This window comes from Oncorhynchus mykiss, chromosome 8 (assembly GCF_013265735.2).
Source record: "Oncorhynchus mykiss isolate Arlee chromosome 8, USDA_OmykA_1.1, whole genome shotgun sequence".
Classification (NCBI taxonomy): domain Eukaryota; kingdom Metazoa; phylum Chordata; class Actinopteri; order Salmoniformes; family Salmonidae; genus Oncorhynchus; species Oncorhynchus mykiss.
The window spans coordinates 28606271-28628829 of NC_048572.1; the positions used below are offsets into that span (position 1 = coordinate 28606271).

The 22559-nt window shown below is 41.7% G+C and overlaps 3 protein-coding genes across 5 annotated transcripts in view; 1 reads left to right on the top strand and 2 right to left on the bottom strand.

Annotated features, from left to right (window-relative positions):
• Positions 1-17918, bottom strand: ubr7 (ubiquitin protein ligase E3 component n-recognin 7). Of its 2 annotated transcripts, XM_021612215.2 has the most exons (12): positions 17777-17918; positions 16253-16382; positions 15756-15889; positions 14584-14644; positions 9148-9243; positions 8995-9048; positions 6465-6570; positions 3450-3580; positions 2316-2504; positions 1679-1859; positions 1264-1325; positions 1-890 (listed from the first exon to the last, which is right to left on the bottom strand). In XM_021612215.2, the coding sequence occupies exons 2-12, from the start codon at positions 16379-16381 to the stop codon at positions 798-800; spliced, it is 1236 nt and encodes a 411-aa protein (XP_021467890.1). In that variant the 5' UTR covers position 16382; positions 17777-17918; the 3' UTR covers positions 1-797. The 2 variants fall into 2 exon arrangements, with proteins under 2 accessions (XP_021467890.1, XP_036841127.1); XM_036985232.1 differs by lacking the exon at positions 17777-17918 and having other exon boundaries at positions 1679-1856; positions 16253-16624.
• Positions 17264-19340, top strand: si:dkeyp-55f12.3 (uncharacterized protein LOC568418 homolog). The gene is made up of 2 exons (XM_036985235.1): positions 17264-17519; positions 18631-19340. The coding sequence occupies exons 1-2, from the start codon at positions 17315-17317 to the stop codon at positions 18708-18710; spliced, it is 285 nt and encodes a 94-aa protein (XP_036841130.1). The 5' UTR covers positions 17264-17314; the 3' UTR covers positions 18711-19340.
• The window catches only part of tmem251 (transmembrane protein 251), a 10274-nt gene continuing 6856 nt past the window's right edge, over positions 19142-22559 (bottom strand). For both annotated transcript variants that reach the window (XM_021612223.2, XM_021612222.2), the window contains exon 2: positions 19142-22182. In XM_021612223.2, coding sequence (XP_021467898.2) covers positions 21721-22167 — 447 coding nt within the window. In that variant the 5' untranslated portion in view covers positions 22168-22182 and the 3' untranslated portion in view covers positions 19142-21720. The remainder of the gene's footprint in view (positions 22183-22559) is intronic.

Genomic DNA, 22559 nt, shown 5'->3' on the forward strand with positions numbered 1-22559 from the left:
TACATTATTCATAGCTTTATTTCTTAGAGTGAACATTAAAAAGGAACAGGGAAACCAATGGTAACATTTAACGTGGTCCTTTAAAATACCAACCGTACTAATGGGCCAGGGTTCTGCAATCATGCGATCTACAAACAGCTGTAACGGCACTAAGGAAATTGCAACTAAGGACAAATACAAAATTATAAATTGTCAGAGGAATGAGTTGAGAGAAAGCGTGTTATGGGAACGATGACCAGCTTAACCAGTTTTGATAATGCATTGTTCTAATGAGTTTTAAGAGCAAATCCATTGATGTTTATTCAAATAAAAAGGTAAATAAAAGGTCAAGGGGTCCACTGCTCTGTCTGTTGTCTGGAACACTTTCTGTCAGGCAAACTGAACTTAGGCTTTCTCTCCAGTTTAAACAAAAAGTGTTTGAGGGAGAGCAATGATAGACTAATAATTCCCTCTACAAAAAGATAACCAAAGTATCATCCACATCAACCAAATGCCAGTTCATTAACCTGCTTAGCCCCAATAGACAAATCACATTGCAGAGTCCCGAGTACAGTACAACAAAGCATACTGCCCAGAACAAGATAACACAAAAGCTCATACAATGTTCAATAGACCTTCTTTTTTTTTTTTTTTACTGCATTTTTATTTGTTTAAACATAACATCTGAGGAGTTGTACTAGAAGATGATATTGGACGCAAGGCAATGACATTCAGTGGGAAGAAGAAAAAGGAATACAACTATACTGACAGGTGTTGTGGAGATGGGGGAGACCGGGAGTTGTCTGAATGGAGACTGCTCAGCTGCAGTAGTACTGGCCCGCGTTGGCCCGTCGTCTCTTGCGGTTCTGCTGCTGTTGGAAGAACTGACGGATGTCTTCGGGAGTCACTACCTGGGGGGGGGGCACAAACTTTTTATGCCTCTTATTGGGTGTAGTGACTTCGGCTACAAACAAAAGATGGAGTCTAGGTCATGCTAGGAGTATGAGTTTGACAGAATTCGAGTTTCATCGGACAGTTACTTTAAATAAAGTTTGATCTCATGGTCACACCAAGGACAGGACCGCCAGGAGGTGCATTCCAGATTCAGTGACCACAATGTGAAGATCGAGCAAAACAATCCTCATCAATACTATCATTATAAAGGCTGGTTTGCGACACTGGGATAGTGAACATCAACTGAGGACCAAAATACAATGATGCTGATATGATTGATCATTCAACTAAATAGTGTGTACGCTGATAAATCTGCAGGTTTTTAATTACCTTTCCTTCTGCAGCAAATCTCTGCAGGAAATCCTTCAGCTCAGTCTTCATGTCATTGTACCCTGAGAAGGGAGGGGGGGGGGGTATTTTATAAAGCAGCTCTTTTTTGATTGCAGCACCGATAGTTGTCTCCACACAAAATAAATCATCTGTATTTCAATCAATACAGCTGAGGGAATGGCTCTAACTACTCATCCAACACCTGCCTCACCTCTTTCCTTCATTCACTCTCTCCCTGTCAGACGGTCCAAATTCTCTCCCTACCCCTAATGCTTTGATGGTCGCAGGTCTGTACAGTGTAAGCAATAATGGTGGAAACTCCTCTACTTCACATACCTACTCAGAACCTTCAGACCTGCAAACATCAAAGGGATAGGGAGAGAAATGGTTTAGTCTCTTCTTTAACACCTCGTACCGTGGATTATCTCCAGCTGCTGAACCCGGCCCAGGGTATTAAGGGCCGACATCAGGGGGTCGCGACCCTCGGCGGTCCCCGCCTGCTCCTGTTCTGTGGTCTTTCCTTTATTCTCGTAGGCTAAGACCGTGTCCGACTCATCCAGGAGAAAGGACATACCAGCTTCAGCGTAGGATTTCTGCTGGGGGGAGGAAACGGGTGAGCAGAGTTTTCCTATTGTCAATAGTAATTCTACGAACGATATAGGCCTACTCAACGACATAAATATGCAGTCATTCTGATCATAAACCATTTTTATTTGGGTGTATTATGCCTTTGATTTGTTTTGCAAGATACTACTCGTACATACACACCAAATTAAAAGGCCTAAACAACATGCATGTATTTACCTGTTCTACAATAAAACAGATGTATTCATTAGTGCACACTGTAACAAAACATTTTGCAACTGAAAATATTTTTACGCCGAAAACCAGCGTTTCTTATTGGGCAAATTCAGGTTAGTCCCTCCCACTTTCAGCCCATTTGGTTCCCAGTGAATACACCTCAGATTGTGGCTGTTTGACTTCCTTCTAAAACGGCTGAAGCAGAGAACAGAGTAGCAGCCGGGTTGATGGGATAAGTGGTGAAGACATACCTTGCAGCTGACACAGGAACAGAGTTTGGTTCTCCAGGCTGAGGGCCAGAATACAGCTCCAAACTCTGCTCTCTCTGTACCTGTGCCCCCCAGCTCCATGAGCCTGCACTCGGAGGGGGCTTTGGAGGGCGAGCCTCCCTCCATCTCCTGGTGCCTCCTTTTGCAGCCTGGCACCCCATTGGATTTGACCTGCGAGTAGGACAGATATCACACAATGTCCTCTGAACACTCAAAAGATTAATCTTTTCATCCACAATATGATTACAAAAGGTTAGACATGGAGAGGTTAAAAGGATGAGGGTAGAAAGTGAACACCTTGCTTTGACTTATCGTGCCCGGTATAATCGGTTAAGTCTAAGGAAAGGAAACATTTCCTAAGTATCTTATCAAGGCCCATTACCTTGCACAACCTCGCCAGTAGACAGACCACTCCCTTAAATCCCAAACCAAAATTACAAGGACACGCCAAAAAAAAAAAAACAGTTGCCAGTTGTATAAGAGTGACTTCTGTCTTTGGTGCATGCAAATGTGCGAGCTCACCGGGCCCCTGCGGGAGGGGGCAAATCGTGGGCTGCCATATTTTCTGTCAAATAAGGCTGGCTTCAATTTGCTGCTCGCCTCAGAGGCTGACTAATGAAATCATTCTTGTTGATATGCGGGCGCCGCAAAGCCTTGGGGCTGCTCCCCGCAGACCAGAGAATCTGCGGATGGCACGGGCCATTTATCCCCTAAATACCCACAGGAAACTAGCACAGCCTGGTTCTGTGCACTCATCTCATGCTGACTGTTAGAGGACTGAAGCCACCTGGTGGTTGATTACGACAGTCCCCTTTCCCTGCTCTGCATGGATGCAATGCTGTCAACAGTGGTGAAAGCAGTAACTTTGACTTCTGAAACATGTGTACCTAAAGCATAAGAAAACAAAATGCATGAAGACGCATTGGAAACCTTTTCCACATAATATAGTTCCATCCATCTGTTTTATCTGGTAATAATATCCCTTTCTCAGTGATACTTTTAAACCAAGATACCCATTACTGGTCCATTCATGATATTCAATGTACTGCAAGAAATAAAATGCTATTCATTGTTCTCGTAACATTGTGTATATGAAGCTTTGTGTGGAGTGAGTACCTTCTCTTCACCCTGGTTATTGAGGCTCGTGGAGGCCTCCTCTGTTGTGTTCTTGCCCTCCTCACGGTCCCCCTCTTCATTCGTCACCTCCCCTTCTGCTTTGCAGGGGCTGGCTTTGGTCTCAGCGGGCACTGGAGGAGAAATACAAAACAACATGGAGCCACTTAAGAGCTGACAGGCTCTTTGCACTGTTTTACAATGGCTGTATTCATCAATCTAGCAAGGCAATATTTTCAATAATAATGCAGTTTCCCCCCCCCCCCCCCCTCATTTATCAAACAGCTATCTAAGTTATATATTTAGAGCCGCCTGTTCGATAGGAATCCAGCAATGTTTTTGTCATGTCTGTGTTGCGAGCAAGTCTACCAGCAGAGGAGCTTTTCCAAGGCCGCCCTTTTGATGTGACGTGGAAAACAGGCGAGGGAGTACAGTTACAGCCGGAAGTGACTTTTCATAGCAGGTTATTACAGCATTTTAGCTAACCAACTCTTTTCTTGACCTCAACCTAAGTCTCCTAACCTGCTGCGTAAAAATACTTCAGATCGTAGCTGTACTCCTTCTAGTCAGAACCCTGGATGGAGCCAGAGACAAGTTTATTCGACAGAGAAGCCTCTGATTGTCCTAGGAATGTCTAGTGTTTTATTCTGACTTATATCATTTGACACCGTGTTATAAACACATATGGAATGATGTAGTAACCAAAAAAGTGTTAAACAAATCAAAATATTTTAGATTCTTTGAAGTAGCCACTCTTTGCCTTTGACAGCTTTGCAAACTCTTGGCATTCTCTCAACCAGCTTCACCTGGAATGCTTTTCCAACATATGCTGAGCACTTGTTGGTTGCTTTTCCTTCACTCTGCAGTCCAAACCATCTATATTGGGTTGAGATCGGGTGATTGTGGAGGCCAGGTTATCTGATGCAGCGCTCCATCACTCTCCTTGGTCAAATAGCCCTTCCACAGCATGGAGGTGTGTTGAGTCATTGTCCTTTTGAAAAACAAATCATAGTCCCACTAAGCATAAACCAGATGGGATGGCATATAGCTGCAGAATGCTGTGGTAGCCATGTTGGTTAGGTGTGCCTTGAATTCTAAATAAATTAGGGTGACCAGCAAAGCACCCCCACACTTCACGGTGGGAACCACACATGCGAAGATCATCCGTTCACCTACTCTGCATATCAAAGACACGGCGGTTGAAAAAAAAAATCTCATTTTGACTCATCGGACCAAAGAACAGATTTCCACTAGTCTAATGTTCATTGCTCGTGTTTCTTGGCCCAAGCAAGTCTCTTCTTCTCATTGGTGTCCTTTAGTTGTGGTTTCTTTGCAGCAATTCGACCATGAAGGCCTGATTCACACAGTCTCCTCTGAACAGCTGATGTTGATGTGTCTACTTGAACTCTGAAGCATTTATTTGGGCTGCAATTTCAGAGGCTGGTAACTCTAATGAACTTATCCTCTGCAGCAGAGGGAACTCTGGGTCTTCCTTTCCTGTGGCGGTCCTCATGAGAGCCAGTTTCATCATAGCGCTTGATGGTTTTTGCACCTGCACTTGAAGAAACTAAGTTCTCAATTTTCCGGATTGACTGACCTTCATGTCTTAAAGTAATGTGGGACTGTCGTTTCTCTTTGCTTTGCTTATTTGAGCTGTTCTTGCCATAATATGGACTTGGTCTTTTACTAAATAGGTATCTTGTGTATACCAACCCTACCTTGTCACAATACAACTGATTGGCTGAAATACATGAAGGAAAGAAATGCATTCCAGGTGACTACCTCATGAAGCTGGTTGAGAGAATGCCAAGAGTGTGATTCCATAGTTTAAGTCTTCACTATTATTCCACATTGTAGAATATAGTAAAAATAAAGAAAAACCCTGGAATGAGTAGGTGTCCAAACCTTTGACTGGTACTGTACATATTTCCACACTGAGGCTGGAATAATAGTGAAAATGATAATGCCGTTTTAGTGTAAGAGCTGTTTGAAAAGGCCACCTGAAATTTCAGCCTGGTTTGGTGGGATGGTGTTTTGGCCGGCGTGGTAATTTAATTAGTTAGACCAATGAGAGTCTCAAACCTCCCTGCCAATAACAGCTAGTTTTCAGCTTTCCCACTCAGACCACCTCCAGACAGTCCTAACAAAATTCTTGCTTGAGAAATTGCTCTTCGCTAAGAAGCTATTTAGTTTCTTTTTGACCATTTTAATTGAAAAGAAATCATAGTAAGGTAAATCATTGTTACCCAGAAATGATTTGATATTGAGATCAAAACGGCTGAATTGGACCTTAAAAATCCTTGAGGGGGCATGAAATCGTGCACACATCGACCTCAATAGCTAACGGCACTTTAGTATTTTAGTCACCCAAGTAAACTGCTCTACCGCAAACCGTAGCCTCTTGTTCACTAGTTACTGCAGGTTTCATTAGTACTGTACAGGTACCTGCCAAAATAAAGGAAACGCTTGAGTCAGTGAGGGATACAAAGTACTTTGAAAGCAGGTTCTTCCACACAGGTGTGGTTCCTGAGTTAATTATGCAATTAACAAACCATTATGCTCAGGGTAATGTTTAAAAATGTCTACCATGGCTAGAAGAGATCTCTGAACTTGAAAGAGGGGTCTTAAATCACCAGATGTCAATCCAGTTGAACACTTATTTGGGGTTTTCCCAATACCAAATAATGGAATTTCTCGTGGAAGAAGGGTGTCGCATCCCTTCAACAGAGTTCCAGAACACTTGTAGAATCTATGCCAAGGTGCATCGAAGCTGTTCTGGTGGCTCAACGCCCTATTAAGAAACTTGATGTTGACGTTTCCTTAATTTTGGCAGTTACCTGTACGTTCACATAGAAGCATAAACAAAACACAATGTGGTAGGTCTAAAGAATGTCTCCTGTCCTGAAGTGTTTTCTTTCTGAATTAGTTAATTGGGGCATGCCAGTAAACTGAAGGTAATGATAGTACCCATAGAACTACATAAAGAATCACTGTGAATTCTAGGATCTCTAGGAGTACCTGCCAGATGGGTGGCGTAGGCCCACAGGAAAGGAGCATTGTTCATGCAGGACTCACACACCATCTCCTGGAGCTCCACACACTCTGGCACAGGGCAACCCAAGTGCTGGATAAAAAAAACATAACACTCATATACGATATACATATAGCAGCTATGGCATCAAGTGTACACAGTCAAGACCAGGGTAAAGACCAGGCCGGTCTTGAGTTAAATACTCGGGATGCGTTCCAGATATAGGACTACAGATTCTGAGCAGGCATTCACAGATTACAGGATCCGTATATTATCATGATGTGGTTCCCAAGATGTTAAACCAGGGTTCTCCAACTCTGGTCATGGAAAGCTACTCCAATAAATTATGGGCTGTGTTCAGTAGGCATAAAACATGAAAGCATTTTGAAACAGGGCTCTTATCCAAACCTGTCCAATAAGAATGCTCATTTTCGCTTTCCGTTTCACCATATGTTGCTTCCTACTGAACAAACCCATTAAATTTGGACCATGATTAGCTGAATCCATTGTGCTGGGTTGTAACAAAACCTTGCACACCAAGTAGCTCTTCGTGACCAAATGTTTTAGAACCCTGTGTTTAATAGTTCTGGCATTGTAAAGACCTGATCTGTCCAAGGCCTGTATTCACAAATATCATACCCCTTAAAAAATACTAACATTTCCTTATTGGTAATGGTGAGAGGTAAGCATGTCTTGGGGATATGATCTTTGTGCTTCTAACTTTCTTGCTCATGATTATACATAATCATGGTAGCATCCACAAACATATAATATTATTTAAAATAAAAGTAACTCCCAAATGACAATACATTATTCACCATTCACTTCTACTAAGCACAATATAATCTGAACCACAACAAACTGCAAATGTGTAGTCAAAAGTATGATATATACAAAAGTATGTGGACACCCCTTCAAATTAGTGGATTTGGCTATTTCAGCCACACCCTTTGCTGACTGGTGTATAAAATCGAGCACACAGCCATGCAATCTCCAAGGACAAACATTGGCAGTAGAATGGCCTTACTGAAGAGCTCAGTGACTTTCAACATGGCACGTCATAGGATTCCAACAAGTCAGTTAGTCAAATGTATGTCCTGCTAGAGCTGCCCTGGTCAACTGTAAGTGCTGTTATTGTGAAGTGTAAATGTTTAGTAGCAATGACTCAGCCGCGATCACAGAACGGGACTGCCTAGTGCTGTAGCGCGTAAAAATCATCTGTCCTCGGTTGCAGCACTCACTACAGTGTTCCAAACTGCCTCTGGAAGCAACGTCAGCACAAGAACTGTTCGTCGGGAGATTAAGATCACCATGTGCAATGCCTAGTGTCGGCTGGAGAGGTGTTAAGTTTGCCACAATTGGACTCTGGAACAGTGGAAATGTGTTCTCTGGAGCGATGAATCACGCCTCACCATCTGGCAGTCCGATGGACGAATCTGGGTTTGGTGGATGCCAGGAGAAAGCTACCTGCCCCAATGCATAGCACCAACCGTAAAGTTTGGTAGAGGATGTTTTTCATGGTTCGGGCTGGGAAATCTAGACGATTCCGTGCTTCAAAATTTGTGGCAACAGTTTGGGGAAGGCCCTTTCCTGTTTCAGCATGACAATGCCCCCGTGCACAAAGTGAGGTTCATACAGAACTGGTTTGTCGAGATCTCTACAGAGCGCTGAACAGAGCCTGCACAGAGCGCTGAACTCAACCCCATCTTGGGATGAATTGGAACGCCAACTTCGAGCCAGGCCTAATCACCCAACATCAGTGCCCGACCTCACTAATGCTCTTGTGGCTGAATGGAAGCAAGTCCCCCAGCAATGTTTCAACAACTAGTGGAAAGCCTTCCCAGAAGAGTGGAGGCTACCAAGGGGGGACCAACTCCATATGAATGCCCATGGTTTTGGAATGAGATGTTTGCCGAGCAGCTGTCCACATACTTTTGGTCATGTAATGTTTAAGTGAATTTGCCCAAATACTTATGACATCTTCAAATGGGGGACTAGATACATACAGTGCCTTGCGAAAGTATTCGGCCCCCTTGAACTTTGCGACCTTTTGAAGTATTAACTTAAGGGGGCTGAATAATTTTGCACGCCCAATTTTTCAGTTTTTGAATTGTTAAAAAAGTTTGAAATATCCAATAAATGTCATTCCACTTCATGATTGTGTCCCACTTGTTGTTGATTCTTCACAAACAAATACAGTTTTATCTTTATGTTTGAAGCCTGAAATGTGGCAAAAGGTCGCAAAGTTCAAGGGGGCCGAATACTTTCGCAAGGCACTGTAAAGTGCTGTCATTTCTAAACGGTAAAACAGATGTATGAAAATAACCTCAAATAAAAAGGTTACATTCTGTACCGTCACATGAAACACTTCATCGCAAATACAAAATGCTGGAGTATAGAGCCAAATTAAACATTTTAGCTTCACTGTCCAAATAAATACATAGGGGAGTATACAAGCCCAGGGACCTGTGCATCTTCAACACATCCTTATGCTTTGGTGCTCCACAAAAGCCTTACCCTGCCATGAAGCCAGTCCTCACAGACAATGCACTGTATCATCTCATCTTCAACCTGGGAAAGACATGTTTTGGTCAATAGATCTTCACTGGAATACTGATTTTGTTCAAAAACCAATTCATAGACTATTTGAGGTGAATGGTCAACTCTCACCGGGTCTTCTGGGTCTGGATATGGCCGGTTACAGGTGCAATACAGACCAACAAAATTGTGGCTGTATTTGTTCTCCGTGTTCAACTGATCCTTGTCCTAGAAGACAGTGAAATCAGTAACATCATGGACCATGCAGTACTCTATGCCTTGATCAAAGTCTCTCAATCAATGGTCCTGGGTACCCAAAGGGGTGCAGATTTTTGTTTTTGCCTTAGAACTAACACACTTCATCAAGCCTGATTATTTTGGGTCCCCAGGACCAGGTTTGGTTATCACAGTCCTAGATGTATAGTTTCGGACAAATATATTGCCACCCTTGCACTTTTCTTAAATAATTCCCTATTTCTTTAAGTTGAAATAAAAATAAAAACACACCACACTTATTGGATTCTCAACATCGCAAAACCAATTTTATTTTTGTATGCTTAATTTGATCATTTTAATTGAGAGACCAATGGCATGGACAAAATTGTTGACACCCTGAAGCTAGTACTTGGTTGCACAGCCTTTGGCCAAGATAACTGCAGAAAAATAACTGCAGCAAATTACTCTAATTCTTCAGTTTGAGAATTGCTGTTTTTGGTCGTCAGTAAACACAGCGCTGATCTCTATTTCCAAAGAGCTATAATTTTGTTTTTTGGTACACAGAATATTTTCTCCTGGATTTAGGCTTGTTTAGGTGGGTTGTTGAGAAGTGCAATCAGGCTTTCTTGAGCCTCCTTCAGCAGTTTACCAAAAACCAAATGAAGCATTCAAAGAAAAGAACACCCTCCCTAAAATCAAACAAGGGGAGGTTTGATAATGCTGTGGGGTTTCTTTGCTGCCTCTAGTACTGGGGCGGAGCCTGTGTGTGCTCATAAAATCAGCAGCTTATCAAGGTGTTTTGGAGTGCAGCGTTTAACCCAGTGTCCAAAAACGGTGTCTCTGTTGAAGGTTGTGGGTTTTCAAGCAACCCAAACACACGTCAAAAGCACCCTGGAATGGTTTAAGAAGAAACACTGGACTGTTCTGGAGTGGCCAGCAAAAAGTCCAGATCTGAATCACATCCAATAGGGAGCTGAAAACAGCAGTTGGGTCACTCTCACAAAATAAGTTGAGAATTACCTTAACACATTATTTTTAACATTTCTCCCTAATGAAAAGGCCTGAGTTAAACATAACACTGAAAATTCACCTAAATGAAATTATAATTCAATTAAATGACTTTTTCATCTGTTTCTGTAATGAGAAGGCGAAGTGGGGTAAACTGGGTGTTTGACAATAAGAACCTCATTTTGAAGGCATATAAGCGTATACATTTCGGGGCTCCCGAGTGGCGCAGCAGTCTAAGGCACTGCATCTCAGTGCTAGAGGCGTCACTACAGACCCTGGTTTGATTCCTGGCTGAATCACAACAGGCAGTGATTGGGAGTCCCATAGGACGGCCCAGTGTCGTCCGGGGTAGGCCGTCATTGTAAATAAGAATTGGTTCTTAACTGACTGAGCAGTTTACTCCTGAAGAGTGGGGAAAACTGCCAGTAGAAAGGTACAGCAAGCTCTTTGATGGCTACAATGCCATTTTCCTTTATTTTTTAAATTGAAATGGTAAAATTTAAAGATGTACTATGCAGAAATCGTTCAGTAATTTCCTGGTTACTAAAATTCTAATAGTTTCAGTTTATGACAAAACAAGAAAGTATAGTGTAGAGAATCATTGTACCATCTAAACTAGAGGTCGACCGATTAATCGGAATGGCCGATTAATTAGGGCCGATTTCAAGTTTTCATAACAATCGGAAATCTGTATTTTTGGACACCGATTTGGCCAATTTAAAAAATATTTTTTAAAATCTTTATTTAACTAGGAAAGTCAGTTAAGAACACATTCTTATTTTCAATGACGGCCTAGGAACGGTGGGTTAGCTGCCTCGTTCAGGGGCAGAACGACAGATGTTCACCTTGTCAGCTCGGGGGATTCAATCTTGCAAACTTACGGTTAACTAGTCCAACATCTAACCACCTGCCTCTCATTGCACTCCACGAGGAGACTGCCTGTTACGCGAATGCAGTAAGCCAAGGTAAGTTGCTAGCTTGCATTAAACTTAACTTATAAAATACAATCAATCAATCATAATCACTAGTTAACTACACATGGTTGATGATATTACTAATTTATCTAGCGTGTCCTGCGTTGCATATAATCGATGCGGTGCGTATCGTTGCTTCAATGTGTACATAACCATAAACATCAATGCCTTTCTTAAAATCAATACACAGAAGTATATATTTTTAAACCGGCATATTTAGCTAAAGGAAATCCAGGTTAGCAGGCAATATTAACCAGGTGTAATTGTGTCACTTCTCTTGCGTTCAATGCAAGCAGAGTCAGTGTATATGCAACGGTTTGGGCAGCTTAATTTGCCAGAATTTTACGTAATTATGACATAACATTGAAGGTTGTGCAATGTAACAGGAATATTTACACTTATGGATGCCACCCGTTAGAAAAAAATACGGAACGGTTCAGTATTTCACTGAAAGAATAAACGTCTTGTTTTTGAGATGATAGTTTCCGGATTCGACCATCTTAATGACCTAAGGCTCGTATTTCTGTGTGTTATCACGTTATAACTAAGTCTATGATTTGATAGAGCAGTCTGACTGAGTGATGGTAGGCAGCAGCAGGTTCGTAAGCATTCATTCAAACAGCACTTTCGTGCGTTTTGCCAGCAGCTGTTTATGACTTCAAGCCTATCAACTCCCGGGATTAGGCTGGTGTAACCGATGTGAAATGGCTAGCTAGTTAGCGGGGTCACTCGCTCAGAGACTTTGAGTGGTTGTTCCCCTTGCTCTGCATGGGTAACGCTGCTTTGAGGGTGGCTGTTGTTGATGTGTTCCTGGTTTGAGCCCAGGTAGGAGCGAGGAGAGGGACGGAAGCTATACTGTTACACTGGCAATACTAAAATGCCTATAAGAACATTCAATAGTCAAAGGTATATGAAATACAAATTGTATAGAGAGAAATAGTCCTATAATTCCTATAATAACTTAAACCTAAAACCTCTTACCTGGGAATATTGAAGACTCATGATAAAAGGAACCACCACCTTTCATATGTTCTGAGCAAGGAACTTAAACATTAGCTTCCTTACATGGCACATATTGCACTTTTACTTTCTTCTCCAACACTTTGTTTTTGCATTATTTAAACCAAATTGAACATGTTTCATTATTTATTTGAGGCTAAATTGATTGATGTATTATATTACGTTAAAATAAGTGTTCATTCAGTATTGTTGTAATTGTCATTTTTAGGGGAAAAAACACGTTTTTTTTTATTTTTTAAATTGGCCGATTAATCGGTATCAGGTTTTTGGTCCTCCAATAATCGGTATCGGTATTGAAAAATCATAATTGGTCGACCTCGATCTAAACCGCTGAGGAATATCTTTTCCATTAACAAAAATATTGTATTTTCAAGCTGTTTTAAGCTGGGGTACCAAACTGAAAGTAAAAGACGCAAAAACTAAACTTTAAAACAGGAAGCATACAAATAGCGCACATAAAACAGATATCGCTTCTTAAACTTGCTTTCAATGAAAATGACAGATCTTTAACTCACATCTACAGTTGAAGTCGGAAGTTTACATACACCTTAGCCAAATACATTTAAACTCAGTTTTTCACAATTCCTGAATTTTAGGTCAGTTAGGATCACCACTTTATTTTAAGAATGTGAAATGTCAGAATAATAGTAGAGTGATTTATTTCAGCTTTTATTTCTTTCATCACATTCCCAGTGGGTCAGAAATGTACATACACAATTAGTATTTGGTAGCTTTGCCTTTAAATTGTTTAACTTGGGTCAAACGTTTTGGGTAGCCTTCCACAAGCTTCCCACAATACGTTGGGTGAATTTTGGCCCATTCCTCCTGACAGAGCTTGTGTAACTGAGTCAGGTTTGTAGGCCTCCTTTCTCGCACACGCTTTTTCATTTCTACCCACAAATGTTCTATGGGATTGAGGTCAAGGCTTTGTGATGGCCACTCCAATACCTTGACTTTGTTGTCCTTAAGCCATTTTGCCACACCTTTGGAAGTATGCTTGGGGTCATTGTCCATTTGGAAGACCCATTTGCGACCAAGCTTTAACTTCCTGACTGATGTCTTGAGATGTTGCTTCAATATATCCACATAATTTTTCAGCCTCATGATGTCATCTATTTTGTGAAGTGCACCAGTCCCTCCTGCAGCAAAGCACCCACACAACATGATGCTGCCACCCCCGTGCTTCACGGCTTGCAAGCATCCACCTTTTTCCTCCAAATATAACGATGATCATTATGGCCAAACATTTCTATTTTTGTTTCATCAGACCAGAGGACATTTCTCCAAAAAGTATGATATTTGTCCCCATGTGCAGCTGCAAACCGTAGTCTGGCTTTTTTATGGCGGTTTTGGAGCAGTGGCTTCTTACTTGCTGAGCGGCCTTTCAGGTTATGTCGATATAGGACTTGTTTTACTGTGGATACAGATACTTTTGTACCCGTTTCCTCCAGCATCTTCACAAGGTCCTTTGCTGTTCTGGGATTGATTTGCACTTTTCACAACAAAGTACGTTCATTGCAAGGAGACAGAACGCGTCTCCTTCCTGAGCGGTATGAGAGCTGCGTGGTCCCATGGTGTTTATTCTTGCGTACTATTGTTTGTACAGATGCATTTCAGGCATTTGGAAATTGCTCCCAAGAATGAAACAGACTTGTGGAGGTCTACAATTTGTTTCAGAGGTCTTGGCTGATTTCTTTTGATTTTCCCATGATGTCAAGCAAAGAGGCACTGAGTTTGAAGGTAGGCCTTGAAATACATCCACAGGTACACCTCCAATTGACTCAAATGATGTCAATTAGCCTATCTAAAGCCATGACATTTTCTGGAATTTTCCAAGCTGTTTAAAGGCACAGTCAACTTAGTGTATGTAAACCTCTGACCCACTGGAATTGTGATACAGTGAATTATATGTGAAATAATCTGTATGTAAACAATTGTTGGAAAAATTACTTGTGTCATGCACGAAGTAGATGTCCTAGCTGACTTGCCAAAACTATAGTTTGTTAACAAGAAATTGGTGGAGCGGTTGATAAATAAGTTAATGACTCCAACCTAAGTGTATGTAAACTTCTGACTTCAACTGTATGTGAATTTGGTCAGGTCCCCTAAAAGTTACATATTGCACAAAAATAAAATTGGTTCTGCAATGTTGAAAATCTAATAGCATGTTGTGGAGTCCAAAAGTTGTTTTCAATTTCAACTTGTTTTGGAAGAAATAGGGAATTATTTAATTATATATTTGGCCAGACCAGCAACTGGCTACATTTATAAAACATGCCTATCATGCTGTTATTGGCCTAATGTCTCTAATTCAAGCTACCACAATTTCAATAAATGTAAGGAAACTTACTGAATATAACTTGCACCTCATCTCTTCAAACTTGCCGTTTCCACAGTCACAGCGGAAATTCCTGCAAAAATTCCCAGCTCAAGATTAACTATTGGAAAATTCTGTTCGCAACTGCAATATCCCAGATAAAGCCAGAGTGCTGTGGTTCATGATTATATTTATTTCACCCTTATTTTACTAGGTAAGTTGACTGAGAACACATTCTCATTTACAGCAAATACCTGGGGAATAGTTACAGGGGAGAGGAGGGAGGGATGAATGAGCCAATTGGAAGCTGGGGATGAGGGCCATGATGGTATGAGGGCCAGATTGGGAATTTAGCCAGGACACCGGGGTTAACACCAACAATAAGTGCCATGGGCTCTTTAGTGACCACAGAGAGTCAGGACACCTATTTAACATCCCATCTGATAGACAACACACTATACGGGGCAATGTCCCCAATCACTGCCCTGGGGCATTGGGATATTTGTTTTAGACCAGAGGAAAGAATGCCTCCTACTGGCCCTTCAACACCACTTCCAGCAGCATCTGGTCTCCCATCCAGGGACCGACCAGGACCAGCCCTGCTTAGCTTCAGAGACAAGCCAGCAGTGGGATGTATGGTGGTACAGGACAAACAAGGCAACAGTAAACATGTCATCCACCACAAATTAATTACTATAACTCCCACCTTGGCCCAATCAGTGTAATTTTGTAAATGCCAGATCTCTCTGGCAAGACACATCTCTGTCTGATATCGCATGTGACTAGTGTACAAACAAACGGAAGGAGACAGGTCCACAGTCCTCTCCCCAATTTCATTGTGTGGGACAATAATACCTTAGAGCACAGATATAGGGGCACACACACAGCATTGAAATATTGTCCTACAGTATTTCTGTTCATTTCCCGACAATTCTGCATCACATCCGTTCATCGACACCCAACATTTGATCTATTGTGCATGGCCCACGTTTGTGTTGGTCTGTCTTATGCTTTAGGTGTCCACTCCACGTCTCTATCTGAATTTGTCATCCCAGCTCCTCACCTCCTCAACCTTATTGGAGGAGTAGGTCCAAGGTCCCTTCAGACCTTCTCCAATAGGTTTTGAGAAGGTGGCAAGGAGAGAGGATGCAAGGAATTGAGGAAAGATGAATTGAAAACATTCTCAACAATGCAGTGAAATTCACCTTTTGGTGTAGAGCTCAAAAAGGTCATGGCCTTCATGGCATTTGTAGGAGCAGGCCAGGCAGACTCCGGCTGGCTGGCCCCCCTTTGGTGTGCAGGTGCTGCAGGCATAGAGGGCTTGACGCTTCACATAGCCCTGCAAGACCACATCAAAACAAACACGTGTGAAACTGACATCACATTGAGTCCTTCGGATTGAGCATGAATGCAATGTATACCATGGCAATGAACCATTAAAGGGAAAATGTAACGCTACATTTGATAAAACCACAGGTTCCATTTTGTTATAACGAGTGCATAAAAATACAAATCAAGTTCAACTTATTAACAATTATGTAATTTAGGTTGGCGGAGACATCAGATTGGTGACGTCGCTAAAGGTTCCATTTTTCAAAATCCATTTGAAACTAAACACTGGCTTAGACTGCAAAACTGTAATATAGCTAACTTAAACTGGGGTAATTTGTGTTTCTTTAACAATGTGGAGCAAATAGCCTACCTCGGGATAGGAACACTTCTCAGAATCACTACCAGCTAAAACAGCAGATGCCTCATTCTCCAACTCTTCATCTTCTTCCAAAACATCTACCAAAGAAACAGTAGCCTCATCTCCCTCATTTGCCGCCATTCTTGGAAAATAGAAGGTGAAAAAGTGTGAATACAAGTTCCTGTTCCAGGGCAAAATGTAGAGCGCCAGATAAATCTAAACAGGGACGTCCATGACTAAGGAAGATGTATCAAAATGCTCTGTTCACCAAAAGATACAATAAATTAGATATAATAAGCAAAAAAATATTGGAGCGCACTGGACGTTATGTTATTCTCAAACCCGATACACTGAGGGAGTTATTATACACGGGCCCAGATGGAACCGGGCAATGGGCCGGCACGTCATCTGGCGAAAGCGGGGAGGGAGGAACACCCATCTCAAAATGAACAGTAATCTGCGCGGTCGGTCGGTCATGTTGTTAACAAGGCATCATGTTGCATCGTCCGGAAACATACTATATATACTATAACATACTATATATTTCCATCAAATAAATGTTAGCAAATGTCAAATTAGTTTTCACTTGGACGGCAGAAAACCAATCACTTTGCATGGGAAAAGAAAGAATCCTGCTCATTACTGCACTTGCTTAATTACGTCACTATTGTTTTGAGCAGATTTAGAGCAGCTGGCTCACGCCAGGGAGGCAGCCCGGTTCCAAATCGAATGTAACCAACTTTCAGCCAAAGCAAAACATGCTTACACGGGCGCCCGGGCTAGATTAATCGAACCCCCTCACTCTCACAATGACACCTTCCGCACGATTTCCGGATTATGCTAATATTTCACCCTGTTGGCGGGAGTTTCTGAAAAGCACTTCAGAGATTTTCACATTTTGATAAATTAAAATATTGTCTACCTGTTGGTTTAGTTAGTGATTGTTATTTATATATGTATTTGTGCAAATATGGCGAATGTCTCAAAGTACAAGGCTCTGACCAAATCGATTGTACGTCAAAATGCCGCTATGCCTCGGGTCAGAGTTCAAACTAGGGTCATGGTTCAACAATCATGGCAGCTACTGAGATACGAGGAGAGCTAAAATACAGGGATGGCCTGAAGAAAGAGATTATCATAAAAACAGAAAACAACCTGACTTCTATGATAGTGGGGATTAAGAAATTAAACGCAGACGTATCGGGGCTCCTCACTGATCTCGTTGTACAAGAACAATTTTGCGGAGGAAATGACAAGGGGGATTTGCAAGTCGACGACGGTGAGTTTGGTTAGCTAGCTAACGTTACTGGTAGCTCATTTAACAACACGCGTAGCTACCGCGATGGATGTTGATAAAAACAAAACAAGGTTCGCGAATTGCTCTGCTTCTATTGAGGCTAGCTATTGTTTATTTTTATTGTGGCTATTGTCTCACGACACCTATCGATGTTGTATAGCTAATCATGACCTGGAAAAACACATCTTTCGGTAGATAGCTAGTTGCTATGAAAATCATTTATATAGACAAATCCCAACCTTAGCAAATCTTTGGATGATCAGATAAACCGCCCACGTTGATCAGAGAATTCATTTAGATAACTGTCTTTGGGGCTAGCTACTTCATAACACAGATCTTCCCAGTATCAAACCGACTAACGTTAGCTTGCTCGGCTACAAATACTTTTTTGTGTGCCTATGATGCCACGGTGACGTACAAACATATATTGTTACTACGTCTGCATGTGAACAGATTAATTGATTCCGTCATCGGAGTATTGATATGATCATTGAGTTTTCCCGATATCACAACTTATCAAATTACAAGTGTTTAAAACATAAAGCCTGCAGCCTGTCATTTCAGATGAAACAATGTTCTATTCCTCCATCTTGAGACTATGGGTAGGCGGCCTATGACATTTGAAGACGTTACGGCTATCAAATCAATCAGCTTTGTGTCATGCCTGCACCGTGTTATCAAGCTGCATAAATTGTGTCAACATAGATTTGATGTGAATATTCCTCTCAATCATTAAAACATGCATCTCTCACATAACTGGTATTTGATCACTAATATGTAACCATATCTTGTGCTACATAAAAAATAAAAAAATATGGCTTGGTCAAATTATTTTACTGAACCTACCTCAGTCCGTGACAGGCTTCATTTAACTGATGCAATCTAAAATGAGTCCAATATTAACATATGGACTACAACACTTGACCGTTTTTAAAATCACTCTATAGGCAATGTACTTTAAGCAGGTCCTATGGGTGGGAAGGGGAGGAGATAAATGTTTATTTGTGTCATGTCTGTTGGTTTGTTTTCACTTGTCAACCACTCCCCAAAATGTAACTTGATCACAAAAGTAATTTTCTGTCATCTGTTGCAGATGAAGAGGAGGAAGATGAAGACACAAAAGCCCCTATTATGCAGCCTCCTGCAAAGCGGTCCAAGACCTTGAGGGCCTGACAAGGGCTCTGTCCCAAATGGCACCCTTTTTCTTATAGTTCACTCCTTTTGACCAGGGCCCAAGTAGTGCACTAGGTAGGGAATAGGTTGCCATTTGGGACTTAAGACTACTGTAGGAAGAAGGGTCCTGGCATACAAGACTGGAAGACACTGTTTTGGGGGCAGATATGCCAGCCCTTATTATTCAATCCACTGGGTGGCTATTATTAATTAATTCCCACTCATGTATGGTATTGCTCCTGCCTTGGCAATCATTGCAGTTATGATCTACATCTTTCTCTTGATACAATTGAAATGTTTGTTTTGAACATTTGTATAAATGTCAATCATTTAAGTGGAATGTATTTCAGACATCTTGTTAATGGATAATAGAATTGCACTGTCCCCGCAGCATTTGCTTGCTTTGAGAAATGACATGAACGGTCTGCAGACATTTTCCCATAACGTTTAATTTTCTTACAATCCAGACCTTATTTTAATCACAGTGCATTTAGATTTGAAAGGCAATAAAAATCAGAAGCACCAACGTGAATAGCCACTCATTCTTTTAAACAGACCAAACAAGCCCATATTTTTTTTCTTTCTAATACGACTATTCCTTACCCATTAACACTTTTTTTTTTTTTTTTTTTTAAACAAACAGAAAAAACCTAGAGGAACCGTGACAGGCAGTGTCTCTACGTCCAAACTATAATTTGGGACTTGTGTAGGTTGAATCAAGGGTGGACAACTCTGGTTGAGTAGGGAAGTTTCTACAATGTATGATTTGACCTTGACACTTACTGATCAAATCAGGTTATTGGCTAGCTTGAGGTTTCAGTTACTGTAGTCAGTTGTATCTTAAAACCAATAGTACTTTCGGTAGGAGAAAATGAAAAAAAATGAGCATTCTTATGAGTTCAGGTAGTAACTCCATCTGTAAATGCTTCTTCCATCTTATGCCTACTGAACGTGACCCTTTGTAGACACTGCAACTTCTGAGGACCCAAGTTGTGCAACATAGTAAAAATAGAGGAATGAAGTTGAAACGGGGTTCAGTGAAAATGTAATGTGAGCCACTGAACACCCAGTCCAAAACCCAAGTAGATTATCCTTTATAGCAGCCCCCCCCCCCCCCCCCCCCCCAGTGCACATTTTTGCCCTAGCACTACACCGATGATTGAATTCACCAACTCATCAAGCTTTGATTATTTGACTCAGCTGTGTAGTGCAAGGGCAAAAACCAGAAACAAGCACCCCAGAACAAAGTTTGGGAAACCCTGCTTTATAGTAGGGGTGTCAAACTCATTACATAGAGGGCCTAGTCTGTTGGTTTTTGCTTTTTGCTTTCAATTTAGCCCTAGACAACCAGGTGAGGGGAGTTTCTTACTAATCAAGGACAAGGGAAGAGCACAAACTCGCATACACTTGGGCCTCTGTGCAATGAGTGACATGCTGTATAGTCAAGGACAAAATCAGGGTTGTGTTCATTAAGAAACAAACAGAACTGATAAGCATGGAAGGATTACCTGGACAAATGTATTTTCTGTTACAAAGAGTATCAACATGTTTTCTGTGTGCCTTACTGAACACAACCCAGCCCAATTCCCTTTAGGTCAGGTCACTCGACACAGCACATGCCACTTCCCTGTGTTGGGAGGAAGGTCAAATAAACCTTTTGCACATTCATTACTGTGCTAATGTAGATGGAAAATTAAATCAAAACTTAATCAGAATAGTACCATCTCGAATCAATTGGAAACATAAAAAATATGGAGGTTGACCTCCAACACAAAGAGTAGCCAAAGATGATTTCAAAACAACGTTCAAATTAAATGAGTATTTTGCAGAAATGCTTAAGGACACTACCTGCCATATAAATTAATGTGGCACAGACAGCCAAGACAGATTTAAGATCATATAGGAAAGCCATATTTGTCCCATTGCTCATTTCAAGATAGGAAATTATCTTTGTTGGCAGTGAACATTTTCCTCGTAACTTACATGTGAAGGATTCCACAACTCATTGAACATACAACACATTTCCACATACATGTCTTACAAAAAAGGGACCAGGGATCCTCATAAAAAAGGCAAAAACATTGACAATGTCATGTCACGTTTTTGTCACTTTATGGCACACAAGGACAAACAATGGCTGTAGTAGAAGATCGGTTATTTTCAAAAGCATGGTCCATGTGCTTTTTGTGGACTTTCTTTGACTTTACGTGGGGGGTGGGGGGGTCCTAAAAGGCACAAGATATTCATCTTAGACAAATACTGGATACATTGACCAATTGACAAATCCCCAAAACAATTCCTAAATATTGCAAGTAATAGAATGACAAAAAAAAGCATGTTATGTAGAAGGAAATTACTGAGCCAACACAGCAGTAAATAACACTACAAAATACATTCAGACCAATAACAAAAACACTGCAGTACTTATCTAAGAATCACTACTGATCCACTAAGACAGTTTTTTTTTAATGGCATCACATTCCTAAAACTGTCTGTACAAATTAGTTGACACGTCATATTTCACCGTACTTCGAGTCAGTGGGGTGGTAATAGTTTTGGGATGATGATTGAACCAATATGCCTCTCAAACTTTCCTCAGAATTATTTGCTCAAAAAAGTGGGAACTTGCAGTGAACGGATAAACCCTCAAAGATTAGTGTCTGTATCATAGTCAGGTACTGTGGTGAGACCCTGGAGCATGTGGCACCCTTTGGTCCAGCCTTTGTTGAATGTAAGAAATCACAAATACAAAGGGTTGTGAAACGCGTACCATTGTTCATCTCAAGAACAGCATACATACACATCAACAAAACCACCACGAAACCCCCAAGTGAATTGCCTAGTGATGCCTGGCAGGCTTAACACTTCACACAGTGCACTAGGTGAGTGTTAAGTATCCTGTAGTTCAGGTATGACAGTAGTAGGCCTCCACCAAGATTGTGTGCAGCATGCACTAAGGCTGCTCTCCCCGCCTCTCATATTATCCACCCTCTCAAATCGGTTGGACACTTTAGGTGTCAATCAGCTGCAGCCGGCTGATCTGATTGGACGCCTTGGCAAAGGTCTGGTGGCGGTTGCAGAGTACCGCCAGGCATATGGGCAGGATGCAGTAGCCCACCGTCTTGGGGTCAGCGCGCGTGCACGAGTAGAGGAAGAGGAACACCTGAAGGTAGGGCACGAGGAAGATGGTGACCCACACCCAGAAGGGCAAAAGGAGCAGGCGAGTTTTGAGACTCTGGGTCCAGGTGGGCAGTGAGGATGGGGGCCCAGAGGATGCGGCGGGAGGCGTGTTGTCCCCTGGCAGAGGTCGCTGTTCCTGAGCCACCCGCTCCACGTGCTCCAGGGTGAGACGGTTGTATGTCTGATCGATCTCAAAGACATAGTAGACGACAGCCACGCTAGCCAGAAGGTACAGCCCCACGCCGATCCATCCCATCCGCTGACGGAAGTTCATCATTCTCCATACTCCTCCCTGGAACAGAAAAGGGCCTTAGTTTCGTAGTACTACTCAATAGCTTGCATTATGCATACCCATTTTCTTACCCAGTTGGCCACCCATGGGTCAAAAACAACAACATTTTGGCTACATTCAGTACGATGTTTTACTTTAACAGTCAATTAAACAAAAACAGTGCTATTCTGAACGACCAGTTAAAAAATTGGTGGGGTTGTGGGTTGGGGTCCGCTGCCCTTTAAATACAGTGCCTTGTGAAAGTATTCGGCTCTCTTGAACTTTGCGACCTTTTGCCACATTTCAGGCTTCAAACATAAAGATATAAAACTGTATTTTTTTGTGAAAAATCAACAACAAGTGGGACACAATCATGAAGTGGAACGACATTTATTGGA